This window comes from Mytilus californianus, unplaced genomic scaffold (assembly GCF_021869535.1).
Source record: "Mytilus californianus isolate M0D057914Y unplaced genomic scaffold, xbMytCali1.0.p SCAF_51, whole genome shotgun sequence".
Taxonomy (NCBI): Eukaryota; Metazoa; Mollusca; class Bivalvia; order Mytilida; family Mytilidae; genus Mytilus; species Mytilus californianus.
The window spans coordinates 516,411-535,836 of NW_026262703.1; the positions used below are offsets into that span (position 1 = coordinate 516,411).

At 31.7% G+C, this 19,426-nt stretch overlaps 1 protein-coding gene across 1 annotated transcript in view; it reads left to right on the plus strand.

Annotated features, from left to right (window-relative positions):
• LOC127703793 (uncharacterized) overlaps nucleotides 1–19,426 on the plus strand; it is a 69,147-nt gene that overhangs the window by 38,223 nt on the left and 11,498 nt on the right. The window contains exons 2-3 of the mRNA XM_052207874.1: nucleotides 4,264–4,337; nucleotides 14,675–14,980. Of these exons, the coding sequence (XP_052063834.1) occupies nucleotides 4,264–4,337; nucleotides 14,675–14,980 (380 nt within the window). The remainder of the gene's footprint in view (nucleotides 1–4,263; nucleotides 4,338–14,674; nucleotides 14,981–19,426) is intronic.

Sequence of the window (19,426 nt, forward strand, 5' to 3'; positions counted from 1 at the left end):
AGAACATTAATCAACGCTTAAATTTTTATTATGATATATACCCATATTTTTTACCTGTTTTTATTTAAGAGATAATGCTACATGTAACTTTTCATCCAAGATAATACGATCTCAAGGAGCGTAAATTATCGAAAGGGAAATATCGTTGTAATGCATAATGCATAATGCATCCATAAATAATTGAAAAGAGGGTGGGTCTGGTGGTCTCCCCCTGAAAATATCTTAATGTGTACTTTTTTTTTGTTTTTGTAAGGGTTATATAAAAGAAGTTAATATATCATTTAATTATACATATAAGTTTATTGACAATAGCAATACATACTCTTTTGATTTGGTCCTATTGATTTCTATGAACTAGAAATTACATACACCACATATACAGCTTCCTCGACCTCATTTTTTGACATACCCCGAATTTGACTACAGCGGTCATCTCGGTACTTTTTTCACCTAAGCAACGATTAATAAATACCTTAAAAAATAATATTCAGTGTCTACTTAACAAATAATTCAGTATGGTATTGAGTTATAGATGCTTATTTGGATACTGACTCTGTGTAGCATTTTATCTACTAAAAGTTTTACCTTTATTTGTGATTTTATGTTCCATTTAATCGTATGCCTCTTGACGTGGTTTGGTATATATGCATCCAGCTTTCACAGTACTGATTCTATTACTCTGCTGGTGGACTATTAATCCCCAAGGGTATCATCAGCTCAAAATCACAACAAACCTTTCTAAAATTTTCCGTTAATAAAACTTGTATATATAAGAAACTAAGGTTTCAACTCCCTCAGGCAAAGCTTACTTTAGATAAATTTGGCTATTCTATGTCCTTTTTGGTCATATAGCTCTTCAACTGTTATGGTTATTATTCATTCATTTTGGCTACTAAGTAGTTTGACTTTGTGCGTTCATAATGAAGGTACATCCAGAAAAGCTCTTCGGACACATAAAGTCTGTTTTCAATTTTATAGGTTTTAGGATTTGGACTTCGTTATGTGGATGGGTCCAGAGATGCGATTTGGACACATGAGGTTTTATAATGTTGTTTCATCATGTTAACCCTTGCTTTTATATTTTACTTTTTTTTTATTTTATTGGGAAAGTGTATATCTCATTATGTAAGGAGCCCATTACAGAGCCCCTTAAGTGCCAAGTTAATAGAAATATTCTCTTTTTCCAGAGATTTAATCTAGTGCGCACTAGTTTGAAAAATCGTGCACACGACTTTTAAACTCATGCGCACGACTTTCAAAAACTGGTGTGCACACTTTCACATGACACTTAAAGGGCTTCGTAATAATGCTTTACTATAATGATTGTATTATCAGCTACAACAACTTTTTGTTGGAGTCTTTGTTTGATATAATTGTAAGTGTGTTTTAATGATAAACCAAGCTCAGTTGTATGTCTGTGATGTATGGTTACATGAAGTTTTGGCTGCTGGATCCCAGATATTGCCACTTAACCAATTATGTCTGTATGGGTTGCTCACCAAATTTGGCAATTTCACGGAACATTAAACAACTGTAATACAAGTGGGCGAATACGCTAGCTAGAAAACCAGATTTTACTTACCATTGGATTGTGACAAGTCAGGATTATGACATTTGTAATCCTGCAGTTTTTTTCTTAACAATGTTTTTTTTTCTTCAGTTTTTACAAAAAACAACACAGATCCATTTCACGATCCTCAAAATGCGGTACCCGATCTTTCCCGATCCGAAATATTAAATTTTTACAAATATTTCCGTTTCTGATTAAACTAAATAAAAATAACTTTAAAAACTATTTGAAACAGTAATAATGAACGATAATTTAAGGAGCAAAATATTTTATGCATAAAAAATTTGAAAAATATCAGGTTTGTTTACATTTTTATTACTCTGAAATTTCGAAGAGCAATCTACCTTTTGTATTTAAAAAAAAAAGATGTACTTGATTTTTCTCAGATACTTATCATAATGTTGAATCATTTAAACAGACAGTTTTATTTTTCCAATATTGGTCATTATAATTAATCAAATTAGATTATTTACTGATGTTGCATGTGTTTTTTCCCGATACGATGTCATTCACGACCCTATACGTGTTCTTTAACGATTCAATCGCAATACTTATTTTTTCACGATCTTTTTTCTCGCTATACCGAATGATAGCCGTGATATATTTATAAAGAACATTATAACTTAAATCCCTTCATTTTTTTCAACTGTGACGATACTGAATTATACTTTCACCGGATGTTTACTTAGGGTGTTTACTAAGGTTCGAGTTGCTCAATTTGTATTTGATGATTTGTCTTTTCATCGATTTTCTATTTTCATAAGCCTTATGAATTTTGATAGCTTCAATAGTATCTTCTCTCTCTCTCTTAATGCTGAAAAAATGATAAATTAATAACTTAAATATATTCACGTTTGTTATAGTTTGAAGTCGTATATTGACATCTGTGTAAAGTTTATAAAAATATCAATATATACATGTAAAGCAAACTTCCTAGTGTCCTTATACCATCTATATCAATTGCATATGAAATATATTAGACTAACTTGCACGTGATTATTTAACGACAGCGTATGATCTATATACCTGATAGTAAACTTTAAGAAATTGGCAGGATTGTTTTTCTTATATTATGTTTTGTTTTGTTTGTTTTTTTTCTCTTTTATGTATGTATTTCAATCTATGTGCGTAACAAAACCAAAACGAAACGGGATTACGTCTACGCCCTTGTGTAGGAAATAAAAGATTCGATGTTGTCGCTAGCATATCAAAACGTTTAAAACAATTATCGAAAATAAATACATACTTCATCTAATGTTATATTGTGTATGTCAAGAAGAGACCAGTGAAACAGTCTTGTTTTTGAAATCAAAATAAGTATTCAGGAGTTTACATTTCTTAGTTCCAGTAATGCGTAATTCTTCCATACACAAACAAATTATGGACATTGATTTCAATATACAGAAAGAATTAATCTCATATAAGAAAGTTGAATCATTTTTAGAATGCAAGACATAGGGATTACAATCCGGCGACGACGACCAGGCGTACACTACTTGTGTAAAGCTTTATATATTAGAAGGTAGTAGATCTGGATGCTATCAATCCTTTCATGCAGATTCCTTATGTGAAGAAATTTCCGTCTATAATAGGTCCGTTGTTCTTGGCTAATTGGATACCTGTATTTCGTATATGTCCTCTTGCATGCAAGTTTACATGTATGTCAGACAAGGTTGAACTAAACTCGACCTCATTTTATTGATTAATGATGAAGGTTTAGTTTACATGATCAAGTCCGTATCTCAGATACTTTCAGAAATAGGTCAACTATATTTGGTGTACTAGTATTAAAATTGAGAATGGAAATGGGGAATATGTCAAAGAGACAATAACCCGACCAAAGAACAGATATTGAATGATTGCCAGGTCTACATGTCAGACTTGCAGGTTTAATCTGACCTTGAAATCATTTTTATCGTTCGATGAACAATGTTTCGTGTGGTTTAGTTTATTTCTAAGATACTAAACGCAATATATGTTGTGTATGAAATGTTTGTAAGGTGAAAATGTATGTCTGGTAGGATTCATATGACCTTGAACTCATTTTCATGGTTCATTGGTCAAAGTCAATTTTCTATTTTTTTTTTTTTGTTTTCTCTTTATCGGATACAATAAGCAGTAGGTCAGTTGTATTTGTTGTATGGAATAATTATAAGGTGTACATGTTTCTCTGGCAGGGTTCATAGGACCTGAACCTTAACCTTCATGGTTCATTGGTCAATGTTAAGGTTTTTGTGATTTGGTCTGTTTTCAAGGTACTTTACAGATAGGACCACTATACTTGGTGTACGGAACGATTTTTAGGTGTACATGTCTGTCTGGCATTATTCATTTGACATTGGACTTATTTGCATGGATCATTAATAATATTAAGTTTATGTGAAATTTGTAGCATAACCTTCATACTACAGAGATTCAACATAGATTCAATCATGAGTTAAGCAGACGAGACATTTCAGCGTGTGCACTCTTGTTTGAATTTTACTACATATATATGTTATTCTCTGTTCTTCTACCTTTGTGTTTTCATTGTTAACGTTCCGTGTCTAACCAAATATGATATTAGCTGTGTCGATGAAAACTTTTGTACTGTAGTTTGCTCCGTCAATTTTTCGTTTTTTTTGGTCTTAGAATATGTTTTGGTCAGTACATGCACCATGCATGCTGTACTCACATTATTGTATTGTTTTCAGGTGTACCAGTTTAAAAATCAATGGTTTATGGATTTATATATTCATGCTTTTTGCTTCTGTTGACCCTAAATCATGTAAGTATTTTAGAAATTCAGATGGTTCGAGTACGTAAATAGCAGATGTTAATATTGTCTTAGAAGGATACAATTTTAATTTAGATGTATGTTTATTGGCTTATAGCAATATTCAGTCATTTTTTTACCAAGTTTTGTTGTTACGGATATTTCATTTTTTATTATTATGTAATTTGTTACCACGTTGGTTCCCTGAATAATTTGACAAAATAGCTTCTGTTATAAACGTTGTTTTCTTGTACAATTCCTAGAGTGTATGACTTGTAGAATTAAAAAAAAATAGATATATCAAAATATCAAACAATTATATAATGATAATGTAGGACTTTAGGTGGAAATCTGATTCTAACAGGTACAGAAATTAATCAAACTAAATTGCCAAAATTGTAATCATTTAATCCAATCATACATAAATCTACACACTAGCTATTTGACGTCGTCTTATAACTCAATCGTGTACAATCGCGTGCAAATAAACAAATATTCAAATACGTGACACATCTTATTTGATATGTCGATCAACTTTAACAATTAAAAACAAAATTACCTTTTCACCATTTTACATGTATGGCATTTCAGCAACAAAGTTAGAAATGCTAATTAAAAGATAAGAGCATTTTATTGCCTATATAATGATCAGTGCAAGTTTCTCTGTAATATCATACCAAACTCCTGAATTCATGTACGACAACGTATGCAGTTAAGATTAGTCTTCCCTACCATAAGAGCGGTGTATAACAACATAACAAATTGCTGAATAAATGTTAAGTTGTTCTTAAAACAATCAGCGAATTCATGAAATCTTATATGTAGGCAATGAAGTATGGATGAAGGGTCCTAACAAAACAAACAGCATTCTATTAATGTTGTCATCAATAAGATAGTCCACCCAGTAAAAGACGGACAATGTATATGGGGAGAGTAGCTAGAAAGAATTTCAACGGGAAAGCCAACAATACGAATGCTAAGAAAGAATTAAGGATTCTCTAAGTTTATCAATTAGAAAACGACGAGGAGCTATTAAAATTCAAATAATAAGACATCATATCAAGTACACTGAAGGACGTCAAGTATTTTTGCTGAACGCAACGAGCGTTGAAAAATCTATATATCCAAATTGCCTTGTTTATGATGCTTCGTCCTATATGTGCTTTATTTCTTATGTATAAACGAACTTTCATATCTATTCTATAATCAATTATACCTTAAATATCACACTCAAATGTTAAGTTTTTCGTCGTTTTAATCTTAATAAAGCAAAACAGTATGTTATGTCTTTGCAGTATGCACCATATCTTGAAAAAAATAGGCGTAAACAAATTTGATTATCATGTTTACCGCAGAAATTATAGAAATGGTTTAATTTCAGTTTGAAAATACGAATGGTAAAGTTTAAGATGTTATAAAGACACATTATAGTCAGATAGAACATATTTAGATAAAACAGCATCGCCGGATTTTGATGAGGTTATTAGTTTGAGAACATCAATACCACATACTCCAAATCATAAAGGTTTTGAAAGCCAAGATGAGAAAACACCTTTTAAAGTTCCTTCCGTCAGAAACGCGTTTTTAGATGTTTATTTATAAGGAACGCTCAAAGCAAGTTTATGTATCAAGAAATGTTAGAACGGAATGAGAAAAAAATACATGAGAAGTAAAGCCTAATTTATCTTTAGCAATTTTGTTTTAGGGAGTTGCAGCCTTAGTTTCTTAATAATTTTCTAATTCATCAAGTAGTTAACACATCGATGAAAAAATGAAATGCATTTACTTTAAGATTCAGACGATATCAAAAGGACAATAAATACAATCAACGAAAGAGCAACTGATAAAACCATGAAAAAAGGAACCACACTCATAGGAGATAAAACAGTCTGCACCACGCTAAACAAAAACATAATAAAAAACTCCGACAAAAATTGACGTGTGATCGAAGTTGCGGTAGAAGGAAACCAGATCTGCTTCACTGAAGACACTCCTCGTGTTGTTCAGTGCAAGAACAAATTCGATGATAATTCGTGATGTCATTTTAGAAGAAAATAGAGCGGGCTTATGGATACGACAGTTTTTACAAAACTAATTTACTACTTAATTTCACCTTTCTTGAATTGTTAAATAAAACATTCAATACACGGATTAATCTCCTAGCATTTATGTCATCAGTGTGGATTCAATAAGATATTGGAAAGTGCCGACCAGCGTTTCCAGGCAGAAAAGTAATGTACATCTTATAATAACATATATTTAAGTTTTTCTTAAAAAAACAACAGTTAAAACATATATTTAGTGGAAATGCCATCCGAAATAGGTGAAAGGTTTAGCTAGCTACTAAATTAGGTTTAACCCACCATTGTTTTTAAATGCCCGTATCAAATCAGGAATATGACAGTTGTTTTCCAAAAGTTTTGTTGGTTTCAAAGTGGAGCGTTTCGTTTTGTCAGGTTTTATGAAATTCCTCTTTTTAAATTTTACTTTTAGTTCGGTATTTTTTGTAAATACATGTTTTTATGATTGTGGCCTGATCAATCAATAATTAGTATCCTCAACATAACAATACAACAGGCACATACATTTTAAAGGATACATACACATAATGATGATTATTTTGTATTCACCAATGATAAGATTGTTTTACAAAATATTCTTGAGATACCCAATGTATAAATATAGAAGTGTAAATAAAATACAATATCATATATAATAAAAACTGCAAAATACGAGCAAAGAATGATATACTTCAAAAAACACAAATGTGAGAACATATTTATGTATTATCTTTTATATTTTTTTACATATTTTGTTAAGAAACATGTGTGAATAGATATATATATTGTTACGAATGACAATGGATTTTGGCAACAGGGTGTGACGAGCAAGGTTTCTGGACACCCCTGCTTCTACCTTCCAAAAGCACAGTCCATTGTTATTCATAACTGTTACAATAGATGTTTTTCAATAGCATATACAGAAGTGATTACTAGTAGTGCTCACTGCAAATTGTCTTAAGACATATTAAAAAAAAACATATTTCAGGACTCAAAATAGTTTAAAAAACATTTAGCAACTATTTTGAATAAAAAAAAATTTATTAAAATATTCGTTTGCTTGAAGATAGATTGTAATCCCATATGTCAATGTATTAAAGAACATACATTCATGTAAATAATTTGTATTTGCAAAATATATTAGACAATATATAGTTTGGGCTTCATCATAACTTGCTTAAATAAACATTATGAATTAATTGTTGAAGACAAACGATGAAACTGAGTCGGAGTTTGTTGTAATTGTTTTGGCTTGTACAATATAGCCGCTTGTGGTTGTTTTTTTTTTAACAGTAGGAGCCGCTGCTGGTGGTTATATTATCCCTAATGTTTGGTATTATACAAATATATGAGGAAAGTTGATTTTTCTTTGTAAATATTTCAAAAGCATAAAAAAACTGATGTGACGGAACGACATGAATGCCATTTCCTGCAACTGTTATTTTTAGGAAATGTTTGTAAGCCTGTAGTTTCGGCAAAAAGTAATAAAGCAAAACAAAAGGTAATTCTGATCAGTAACTAATCAAGGTAGACTCACATTCAAACAGTCAGCTCAAGATATGAAGATGAATAGAAAAAGTCCGAAAAAAACATAGGTCACAGGCCTTATTTTCTTTTACAAACCTGCTCGTGTATTTTGCACTGTTATTCAACGCCAAATAATTATCTAAGATACCTGGGACGATCTCATTTCACAAAGGATTTCTATTGTCTACTTATTATACCTCGAACTTAAATACCCGGTGTAGGTCTTTAAGTTCAGGTTTATTAAAAGTTAATCGGGCATGACTAATTAGATACGCCCTCTTAAAATCAGGAGGTCCGGAATAGGATCGGGAAAAAACACCCAGGAAAATACCATAATTTACAATTTTAGAAAATTTGTTATTCAAAGTGCTTTTGGTTGCTTTAATATCTCCGGTCAATAATCAAACGGTATTTAAGTGGAAACACTAACCTGCCCCGAACCGAGAAATGTTGGCTGCAATAGGAATTTATTTACAAAAAAGTCCATATCTCATTTACTTATAGTGGCCGTTATTGGTTGTAAATTTTATGACGTTTTGTTTTTGGCATTCGTCTACCGTTGAGAAAAAAGAGGGGAGGAGGGCTAATAGCTTAGCTTACGACTTCGATCATGGTTCAACTGTATTCTTTTACGGCAAACGTTTTACCTCTAGCTCTGTATTATTGTAAAATGTGCCACTCTAAAATTGTAATCATTCGCCTCAGGTTGATCCACTTTGCATTTAGTCGTAAATATGCATGACATATTTGCCACTGGACATAAATGGAGCAATTGATTAATCAGCTTCATTTAGTGATGTATAATCATTTGTTTTCAGTTGATAATCGTCTCAAACAGTTTTCCAATTTTTATATATTTCATTTTTATTTACATATGAATTTTTAAGCGTAAATCTTCCTTCCATCATTTTTCTCTTTGCATTTAATTTTTTTATTTTAAACATTAAAAAATGTTGTCGTAGTACACATCAGGAGTTACATTGTATCATTTAGCAAAACTAATAGGAGAGGGAATAAGAACAGAAAAACAATCTTCATTGAGTACCAATAACTCATATATTGAAGCGTACAATGACGGCTGTCTCGTCTAGGTGACAACATTTGCTGTTTCAAGTTTATTTATATATCAGACTGGTATAAGAGTTGTCATAAAAGCAAATATGGATAAAAAAAAGGTTGACAACAATTTATATAGGATTCAACTTATTTTGGGCGTTTCTTTTTTTTTTTCTTTTTTTAGATATTGTCTTGCTAATCGGTTTCGTCTTTTTTTTATCATCTACAATTGTGCTAGCAAAAGTCGCAAAAATGTGTTAAAATCAGCCATGCGACTTATTTGAAAAGATTTAGCTGACCTTTTTTGTGAATTACACATTTCGATCATTCAACTCGTGCAATGATCGTATTTCCCTCTAATGTTTTCATAACGTATAGGTAGCGTGAAATTCTCACTACACCAGGAATCGGATATATATTCCTATTTCGATGGGACAGAACTGCGTATTTATATATCTGATAAGCCAAACGAACGCACCAATTTAGCAAGGGTACACTGTGGGACGGGAGAGGTCTAGAGATGTCAATATTTCTATACCCAAGTGAATCATTTGGTCTGGAATAAAAGGAGATAAAGGTATACATTAATGCGAGAGCCAAAGACAAAGACAAATCAAAACATTTATAGTCAACTTTCAGTCTTTTTTTATAGAAAGATCCGTATACAGAAAAATAGTCTCAAAACCGCCTAATGACTTAATAATAGTAATACGGAGTTAATTCAATATTAGTACCCGTCAAATATTATTTATCCCAAAAGTCAAATTTGATTTGATATTATTTACCGTCAAAGATATCCCAACAAACACAAGTGTTTGGTTGAAATTCAAAAATTTCACCTGCCCTATTTTATTTTTGATCGGTGAAAATTTAAGAAGTTGTAATATAAACCAGTAGAAGAAAAACACTTCACTGTATGATTTAACGGTAAAATAAATGATGATAATGGATTACGACCAGCGCCAAATAAAAAGAATATTCAGGACGATAACATGTAAAAACAATATGAGTATTAACCCCGATTTTTACTAGACTGACACGCTGAGTCGGTGTTTTTACACGTAAGTTCACAAGATATAATTATATAAGTTCGCAGGAAGAAAAGTCACCCTACCCGGACACATTTCCGACTCTGAGCCGACCAGTCTGTGCTCTTACTCTATGAAGCCACGTGTTAAGCGTTGAAATAGCAAATACCAATTTTAACGTATTTCTTTGACCCGGTCGGGATTCGAACAAACAGCCTCCCGCTCTCGAGGGGAACACCCTCACATGAGACCAATCAGGAGAGCGGTAGTACATAATATCATACCCAAAACTCAAGTACAAAAAACAATACAGTTTCACAGACTTCTCACAGTTACTAAATAAACTCATCATAGATACCAGGACTAAAATTTTATATTTGCGCCAGACGCGCGTTTCGTCTACAAAAGACTCATCAGTGACGCTCGAATCAAAACAAGTTAAAGCTAAAGCGAGCTACATGTAAAAGTATCTAACCTGAATTAAATGCGTGAAATGATATTGTAAACTACAAGTAAACATCGCTGATCGACTTTAATGTAAATTTCATAGATCAACGCTCTCGTCAAATTAAAAACTCTTGCACCAATTATTTGTGTGGTCCGAATGTGGCCAGCTGTTGCAAGTCTAAATTTCTGTCCTTATTCAATATACCCTCATTTTCCAGTGGTATTTTAAAGTTTCAGGTCCAACATCACTGTAGACCTCCTATTGCACGACAAACCTATTGTGTTTAAAGAATTCATGTGTTATAGTCATGAACATCCATGCAATATTTGCCACTGGACGTAAAGCAAATAACAATCAATCAACTTTGTTCCATGTACTTAGCACTCAAAGACAAGATCTGGTAAAATGCTATAATGTACAATTTTCATTTAAATTTTTTACGGTTTTTTTTGTGTTTATTTTTTTCTTTCTTCAATTTATTACATAACTGACTGCTTATAAAAAAGTTTTAAATATTTTTTTACTATGGTTCTTATCTACTGTTTTAATACGATTTTTAACATTTTTGTCAGGCAAGGATTAAACTAAAAAAGGTAAATGGTTTTTTTAGGTGTTTTTGCTTCATTTAGACATGAAAAGGGAATAACGGACGACTAGAATAAAAGAGTTTGTTTTCATATGATACATTGAACCTGCGAATATATCCCACCTAAACACGTTTTGATCGGGCCAGTGAAACCTTGTTGATGCTATAGATGTTACATTTATGCTTTTTAATACGATTTTATTCATTGAAGTTTGCATGCATAGTTTTTATTTAAAAAAAAAACAAAGCAAGATCTATTAATTAATTGGACTGAACAGACAGCACTAATTGTTTGCATTCGCATGTAACGTAATGTAGGAAAATGACAGAATCAAAAACAGAATGAACATTTACCGGATGAATATTGTGAAGGACCTTATGCATCTAGGTCTGTTCGATTAGAAGTTCTGAAACAAGATGTTTATAAAAAGCTAATTGTTGGAAGAGTTTACTTACTTTTTCTAAGGTCTGGTCTTTACGAATCTGTTTCATGATTCACTGACAGATTAAAAACATCAAATATATATATATAACAAGAAGTTGTTGTGCAGAATATTCATTGGTCAGTTATAAATGAGGTCTGTATAGGGTTTTTATTGCCTCATTTATTAAATAAGAAATCGTTATTTTGAAAAGTGGAATTCAAAAATATAAATTTACCCCGTAATTTTGTAAAACTATCATTTGGTGTTATTTTAATGGTAAAAAAAATATAATAAATGAATAATTGAATGATGTACTGCAATTTAATCGGTCCGTTTACATTGCAATTTGGTAACTGTTAATTGTATTTATATACCTATATGGAGTTATTTTCTTTCAGAACGATAGGTCATTCTTTCAAAGAATCAACCCGGACGATACCATGTTTCAATGAAATATGCTTCAAGGCATAAAATAATGACCTGTGTGAGGTCATTATTTTCCTTGATAAAAATGCAAACTATAATTTACTTCAACATTTAATTCGTTTGATAGTTTGTTGTTGCCAATTAGTGAATTTATTTTTTAAAGTTCCATCTTTAATAAGTTTAACAAAAAATCGTCATTGACGCGCATTTCAACTTTAGTAACAAATAATGTAATGTTTTGTCAATTTATCGCTACAATAAAGGGACATTATCATAGATGTGAGATTAATTTTAATGTAAAACTTTTCATTACACTTTTAAAACAAGCCAGATTTAACACATTCGTGTGTAGGATTTTGAAAATCTTATTGATTCACACTGCATAGGAAATCATACTATGACCTACATGTATTGATATTCGTTTTCGTGTTACGTGTACATGTATTCTTCGTGTTTACATATATATATATAACATGATAAACTGATAAAATATTCTTATATTCTATTGAATAACAGCCACGTACATCACAATGGGGTCGGGGAGTATAGAATTAAATCCTGATTCTCTGTTTAAAAAAAATGTACTGCAATTCAAAAGAAAATTATTTTGAATAGTTCATTCGTTAAAAAATGTTGAAAAAATAAACACTTTTCCGCGATAAAAATGTCATTACAAATAGAAAAAAAACCAACATAGCATCCCCTTCCATAAACTAAGTTGGTACAATAAATTACTCACAAAGTGACTTGTATTTTTCATTCACCGTTATCGGGTGGTAACAATTCGTTTGTGTCTTTCTTCATGCAGTTACAGTAATATTTTTATTGTCTCTGGATAATGATTTCTAACGTTTATATCTAGATTAATTAGTGAGTTGTATTTCACATTCTAAATGAGCCGTAGGGCGTATTAAAACCTGAACGCATCAGAAAGGAATATCCCACTTTAGTGTGGTCGGTAAAATAGGATGCTTATTCTGCAAATCTTTGTAGAAAATAATATTTTTTTGACGGTATATAAGTCAGATAATGCATATTTTAAGGTTTTTCTTGTCGTAGAACACACCTCGGGGTGTCAGGATTTCCCAATAAAGACCTCCCTACGGTCGGTCTTTCATTTGATCAATCCTGACACCCCTCGGTGTGTTCTTCGACAAGAAAAACCTTAAAATATGCTATATCTATAACATATCAGTCTGAGTACTGTTTAACTATCATTTTAGTTGGACTATTAAACTCGTCCAATTCAGGGGAATTAGGGTTTCTGCGAGTGCTTTTTTGTGTACTATTTGTAATGTTTTTGACGGTTTGTAAGTCAGTAAAAGTTCAATGATTAAGGAAATATTTACATTTAAAGACCTCCTCACAAAAAGGGCTGTTCAAATCCCCTCGACCTTCGGGCTCGGGGATCTGAACATCCCTTTTTGTTCGGAGGTCTTTTAATATCAATATTAACATATCATTGAACTTTTACTATTACGAAAAGTCAATAAATACAAATATGTATCTACCAATTTCAATATAATTATGTTACCTTGATGTTACAAGGATTTTGTCTGAATAATTTAGATAATTAATAGTTATGAAACATTTCAAATGTGATGCTCAAAGAGCTCTGGTCTGACGTATAGCACTTAAAGAGCATTTTCTATCTCAGTCCATATATGTAAATGTATATAGAAATGCAGTTTCACTAGTTTATAAAATAAATCGAAACATGTTAAAATTTTTTTACAGAAATGGATACCATTACTTTATAGAAATTGCATTTTTGTATTATAGAATCAATGCAAAGTCTGCTATCTCTGTAATCAAGGATCGGGGTAGCCCTGAAATCAGTTATATTCATGAATTCAAGGATTTTAATTTTTTATAAAAGATGCATATGATCAGCCTTCTAGAAACTTTTCGTTGTTGTGTCGAATTTATGCATTGGATTAACACATTTTCTACTATTAATACATTTAGAACCACATTCTCCTAAGCGCAAATCTTCACATTCATCTTGAAGCAAAAGTTGAAATACATCGTTAACTGCAGGTAAAAAAATTCATGTTTCTAGAGTGTTAAAATATTTACATCATCTATGGGATTTCTGGTAACAATAGTTTATTGACTAATCAAAGATCCAATAATATGCATAATTGTTATTTTAATACTTATTATTTTTGGGGAATTAAAAACAAATGATAAAAATAACTTCCTTGTTACTGGAAAACAATTGAAAGTACAAGGGGAGCAGCTGGGAATTTTCTATAACATGTCCGTTCTGTTTAGAATTAAAATAACAGAATGGTATGTAGTCCACCCATATTTAATGGGGTGTTCGAACATAAAAACCGTTACTTAAAAAGGGGTCTATCCCTATAAAAATTAGCAATAGCCCCAAAAGTGGAGTTTCTACATATTTTTTTAATAAACATGTAAAATACATTAATGATTACCTTCATTAGACTGATAAGTACTTTGGGTTATTAATATTTCGGTATGTTCAGTCTCCTCTGCCAAATACAACGCCTACACACCTATCCCTCTGTGTACAACTATTACAAACATGCGTTCATGTGTTCGTATAAACTTGATATATAGACACATTGTCTTATGTTCTATATAGGAAATAAAGTATATGTGGTTTATAATTGAGAGCATTTCAGATCAGGATTTTCCATGCATGCGGTATTTTGGGATGTATTTGTGGCTGTGTCAACTATGAGGATGAATATTGCGTAATAATATGTGGATATCAATGACTGATATGTTACAGTTTTGTATATAAAAGTATGTTTTTTCTAGCTATATGGAATTTAAAATCTAAACCATTGGTTTTTGGAGAGGATGTTCAACTCTCTTGTGATGGAAGTGCATGTCAACCTAATACTATAAAGAAATGGATTGGAGGACCTAGCTACAAGCTGTTGTGTTATAATGGTTATTCTGCAGATTCCTCAAAATATGCAATTATGGTCAATGACACTATTGCTGATTTTGGTATGATGATAAAAAATATTGCAGTTGAAGATACCTCTTGTAGATATACCTGCGCCTGTGGATTACATCAACATACAGAAACGTTAGATTTAGAGGGTGTTGACTATATTTGTAAGTGTAATGTAATATACAGATAAACCTTATCATTTTTGTTCTCAGTTTTACATATTTGTTCAGTCACAACAAGCACATATGTCTCCTTGGAACGTAATTTCATAATACTTTGTTGTGTTTGGATTTATACAACATCGTCTGGATGCAGACTATCAATTTATTTGTGATAATCTTACAATAGGTTTTTATCAGGGTGAGGGTTTCTAAAATTAAAAGTAACGTTTGTATTCAAATTTTAAAGAGGAGGTCCATCTGCTTAATTCGTGTGTTTAAAAAAAAAAGATACTGCTTATAAAAATGACATATGATACGAGTTTTTAAACATTCACATTGAAACAACAACGTTCTCGGATATCTACATCTCAAGTTGTTTTTAAATTATTAATCGTTTATTTGACTCTATGACTCTCAGTAATCGGCAAACAATAAGTCGACACATTATCCAGAAAACTTTCAAATATATATAGATAATGTCAACAGCAAAAATTATCAGCATCACATAATGCCTAATAATTAACACCATGAAGCGACTTTTAGAAGTGTTATTGTCCTTAAATATTGTTTTTCGACCCTCTACACAAAAGTTTCACACGTTCTTATCTAGCAGAATTACTTTTATTTACTCAAACTTTCCTATTAAAAAAAAATACAGATTTATTTACTGAAACTAATACAACTTTCTTCTACAATGAAAGAAATAATTTAATAGAGATGAACCTAACGCAGCTTTGAAGAAAAATTAAGGCTGTACATGTTCTACTGGGAATCACTATTTACGTTTAACGGATGATTTTATCAACAGGTTGTATCGATTTCTTTGAACATTTCAAAATTGTCTTTCTTTGTAATGGGTTTTAATTTTGTATTAATCATTTCAAAACACGTATAAAACCGAGGCAATACTCATGACGACTTCTTCAAATTTCAGTTTTGTATAACAAAGTTTACTTATTTTTTCCAGTAGTTCCAGTATTAAACGAATTCTAATGAAAAATTTTAGAATTAAAGAAAAAAACTGAAAAACGGCAGAGCATGACTGTGTATCGATCTTGTTTTTGCCAAAAAAGAATTTCTACATACTGCTGCTCTGTATACGAGCTACAAGTTATAACATTTGCTGAATATAATAACAGTTTAGTTGATAAATAGTCAAATAACGTCTTTGTGTACCACCAAAGTATTGATTTGAGAAAATGTTATCATGAATACGAAATTTCATCGTTGAGTGATTGAATTGGGCATCCTCTATAGTCAGCACTTGTATGTTGGCATAAATTATTATTGATATGGTCATAACTATAAATTAGCTGTTTAAAACACTTTGCCTTTTTCGAATTACTAAGGATTTTCTACCCCAGTTGTATTTGCAACACCTGTTGAAATTGTGTATCCCTAATGCTCTCTAACTTTGTTCTTTATTTGGCCTGTTTGACCTTTTGGATTTGACTCTCACTGATGGTGGACAAGATGAGTGCCTGGAGTAAAAGACTTAATCATAGTATTTATGATCATGGTGATGAGTTTATTTATAAAATAACGACGCCAATTATGCTTTCATATGACTTTGTTGTTGTTTTTTTCAAATTGATTTTGTATTAAGAAATTAAAAATTTGCCACAAGAGTAAAGTACATTGTGTTGCTGTTCTTAGAAAGAGGAAGGCGAAAGATACTAAAGTGATATTAAAACTAATAAGACGAAAACGTACTGACAATACAACGATGAAAGCTGCACACAACGTATTTGAATAGACAATTATATGAGCTTGTATTACTGAGTCGGTAGTTTACTTTAAAAACATATCTTAATAATTGTGCGTCTTTAAAGTACGGTAGAGAATATTGTGTACATAGTAAGACCAATATACATGATGTAGGCTTTGTTTCAACTTGGGTTAGTTAATCCATGATTTATTGTCACAAATAACATCAAATCCATCAGTTTTGAGTGAGGTTTTAAACTCCTTTCCTAAATACACATGGATAGCGTTCAAATTGAATTCTGAGGAAGACCCTAAGTGAATGCAGGGGTAGTAAAGGATTTTAAAATACGTTAAATCACTTAGAAGTCCGAGGCATATAAATGTTGAAAATATGCCGCGTAACCCTAAGTTTTGATCTTTGAAAAAACAGCAGTGCATATACACTATCCATTTTAGGATATAATAATTTTTTTACGAAACTTCAAACTAAAAGTGGAACACTTTAAACCGTAAAAGGAATCCTTATGGGACATTACATTGAGTATATTCACAGAAATTCAACCTATATTGGATGAAGAAGAGCACATGTAGAATTTCCCTAAGCCTGGTTTATCTTCAGAGATTTTAATCAAATCAACTCAAATATAAAGTTTTTCGAAGATTGAGAAAAACTACATAAGTGTCCTTACAAACAACGGTATATTGCTGGGTTTTCCAAGTGCTCCACGAAACCTCTTTTTAAATTATTAACATTTATTTTATCAGCAATCAAAGCCGGGCTCCAAAGTTATTGTGAAACTGCCTATTCTAGAGGTGGCGTGAATCAGATGTGGATACTAAAAAATTCCAAAGATCTTTTAGAGTACATACAATCTAAGACTCTCTCATCTTGCAATTGAAAGAGTTGGTATTACTTTGTTTCATCAAAAAGAATGGCGAACGTAGATACAAGTATCTTGTCTTGGGGAGGGATAAATCCTACTTTGTAAAGAATCAATCTGATTTAAACAAAAAATTCTCTGAAACTGACATAATCAATATGCTTGATTTCTTGATTGACAACATATGTTTTACGTTTGGAGGACGTGTTTTTCAACAGACTGTCGGAATTCCAATGGGAACCAATTGTGCCCCTCTTCTTGCCGACTTGTTTCTTTATTATTATGAGGCTGACTTCATACAGGAACTTGTTAGGAAGAAAGATAAGAAGTTAGCAATATCCTTTAACTCTACGTTCCGCTATATAGATGATGTTCTCTCGATAAATAATACAAAATTTGGTGACTATGTTGAACGAATCTATCCCATCGAACTAGAGATAAAGGATACTACAGATACAGTTAAGTCTGCCTCATAACTTGACTTACATCTAGAAATTGACAATGAGGGTCGGTTGAAAACAAAACTTTACGACAAAAGAGATGATTTCAGCTTCCCTATTGTGAACTTTCCATTTCTATGTAGCAAAATTCCAGCAGCGCCTGCATACGGAGTATATATCTCCCAATTGATACGATATGCCCGGGCTTGTGTTTCCTATCATGATTTCCTTGATAGAGGATTGCTGCTCACAACGAAGCTATTAAGCCAAGAGTTCCAAATGGTGAAGTTGAAATCATCCCTTCTTAAATTTTACGGACGCCATCACGCGTTGGTTGACCGTTATGGAATAGCCATTTCACAGATGATATCGGATATGTTCCTTATGTCGTAACTACAATACCCTTCCCTTTTCACGAATGTGACTTACCGAATTAGACTATTTACCGCATTTGTAATAACATAAGCAACACGACGGGTGCCACATGTGGAGCAGAATCTGCTTACCCTTCCGGAGCACCTGAGATCACCCCCAGTTTTTGGTGGGGTTCGTGTTGCTTAGTGTTTAGTTTTCTATTGTCCCTCTTGCATTAGCATTAAAAATATGATGACTCAGAATACATTCACAGTTTACAGTTAACATAGTTACCTAAAGTCCGGTATGCAAAGTAATTTTATAATATATTCATATATATGTACATTTAATTTAAATTGTTAAGAAGTTATTGAAACTCATAGATCCTTTATGATCATTGTTGTTTATGTGATTCTTGTCCTGTTGAAAACCCATAAGTAAGCAGGAGCACCTGAATGTCTTTACATGAGACTGTGGCATACATAAATACTAGCTAGAGATACAAAAATACATCTGTAAAACTAACAATAGTGTGTTCAATCCTAAAAATATACTACATAAAAATTATTCAATATTCATAGAAACAGTAGAACTATTTAAAATTTTGAGATCACAATGGCAAAAAACTGAGAAAAATCACTAACCACTGGGTCATAAAACAGAAAATGTAACCTGTAAAGTCAATGATTTTATTATTATAAAGGTCTTTTGTATAGAAAACAATAACTATGCTTTGAAGTTTTTAACACTCAGTTCTAAAAAAAAATAATGAATTTATATATTAAACTGGTACATTTTGTAACTTCATTCATACAACTTTTACAAATATGATTTTGTTTTAAGACTTTTAGTTCATCATTACCCAAATTATGTTAGACCTTTTATAGATAAATAGGCATACAGTAAGATGTGGACTGGAATCAGAGGCAGGATTTGATACTTTATATTATCTTGAATGTTGGAATTATCGACCACCTAAACTTTACATTTATAGTATTCTGAAATGCTTTCAACTTCTTACAGGAGTTCTTTTATACAGGTTTTAGTCATTTCATGTCAGAAAACGA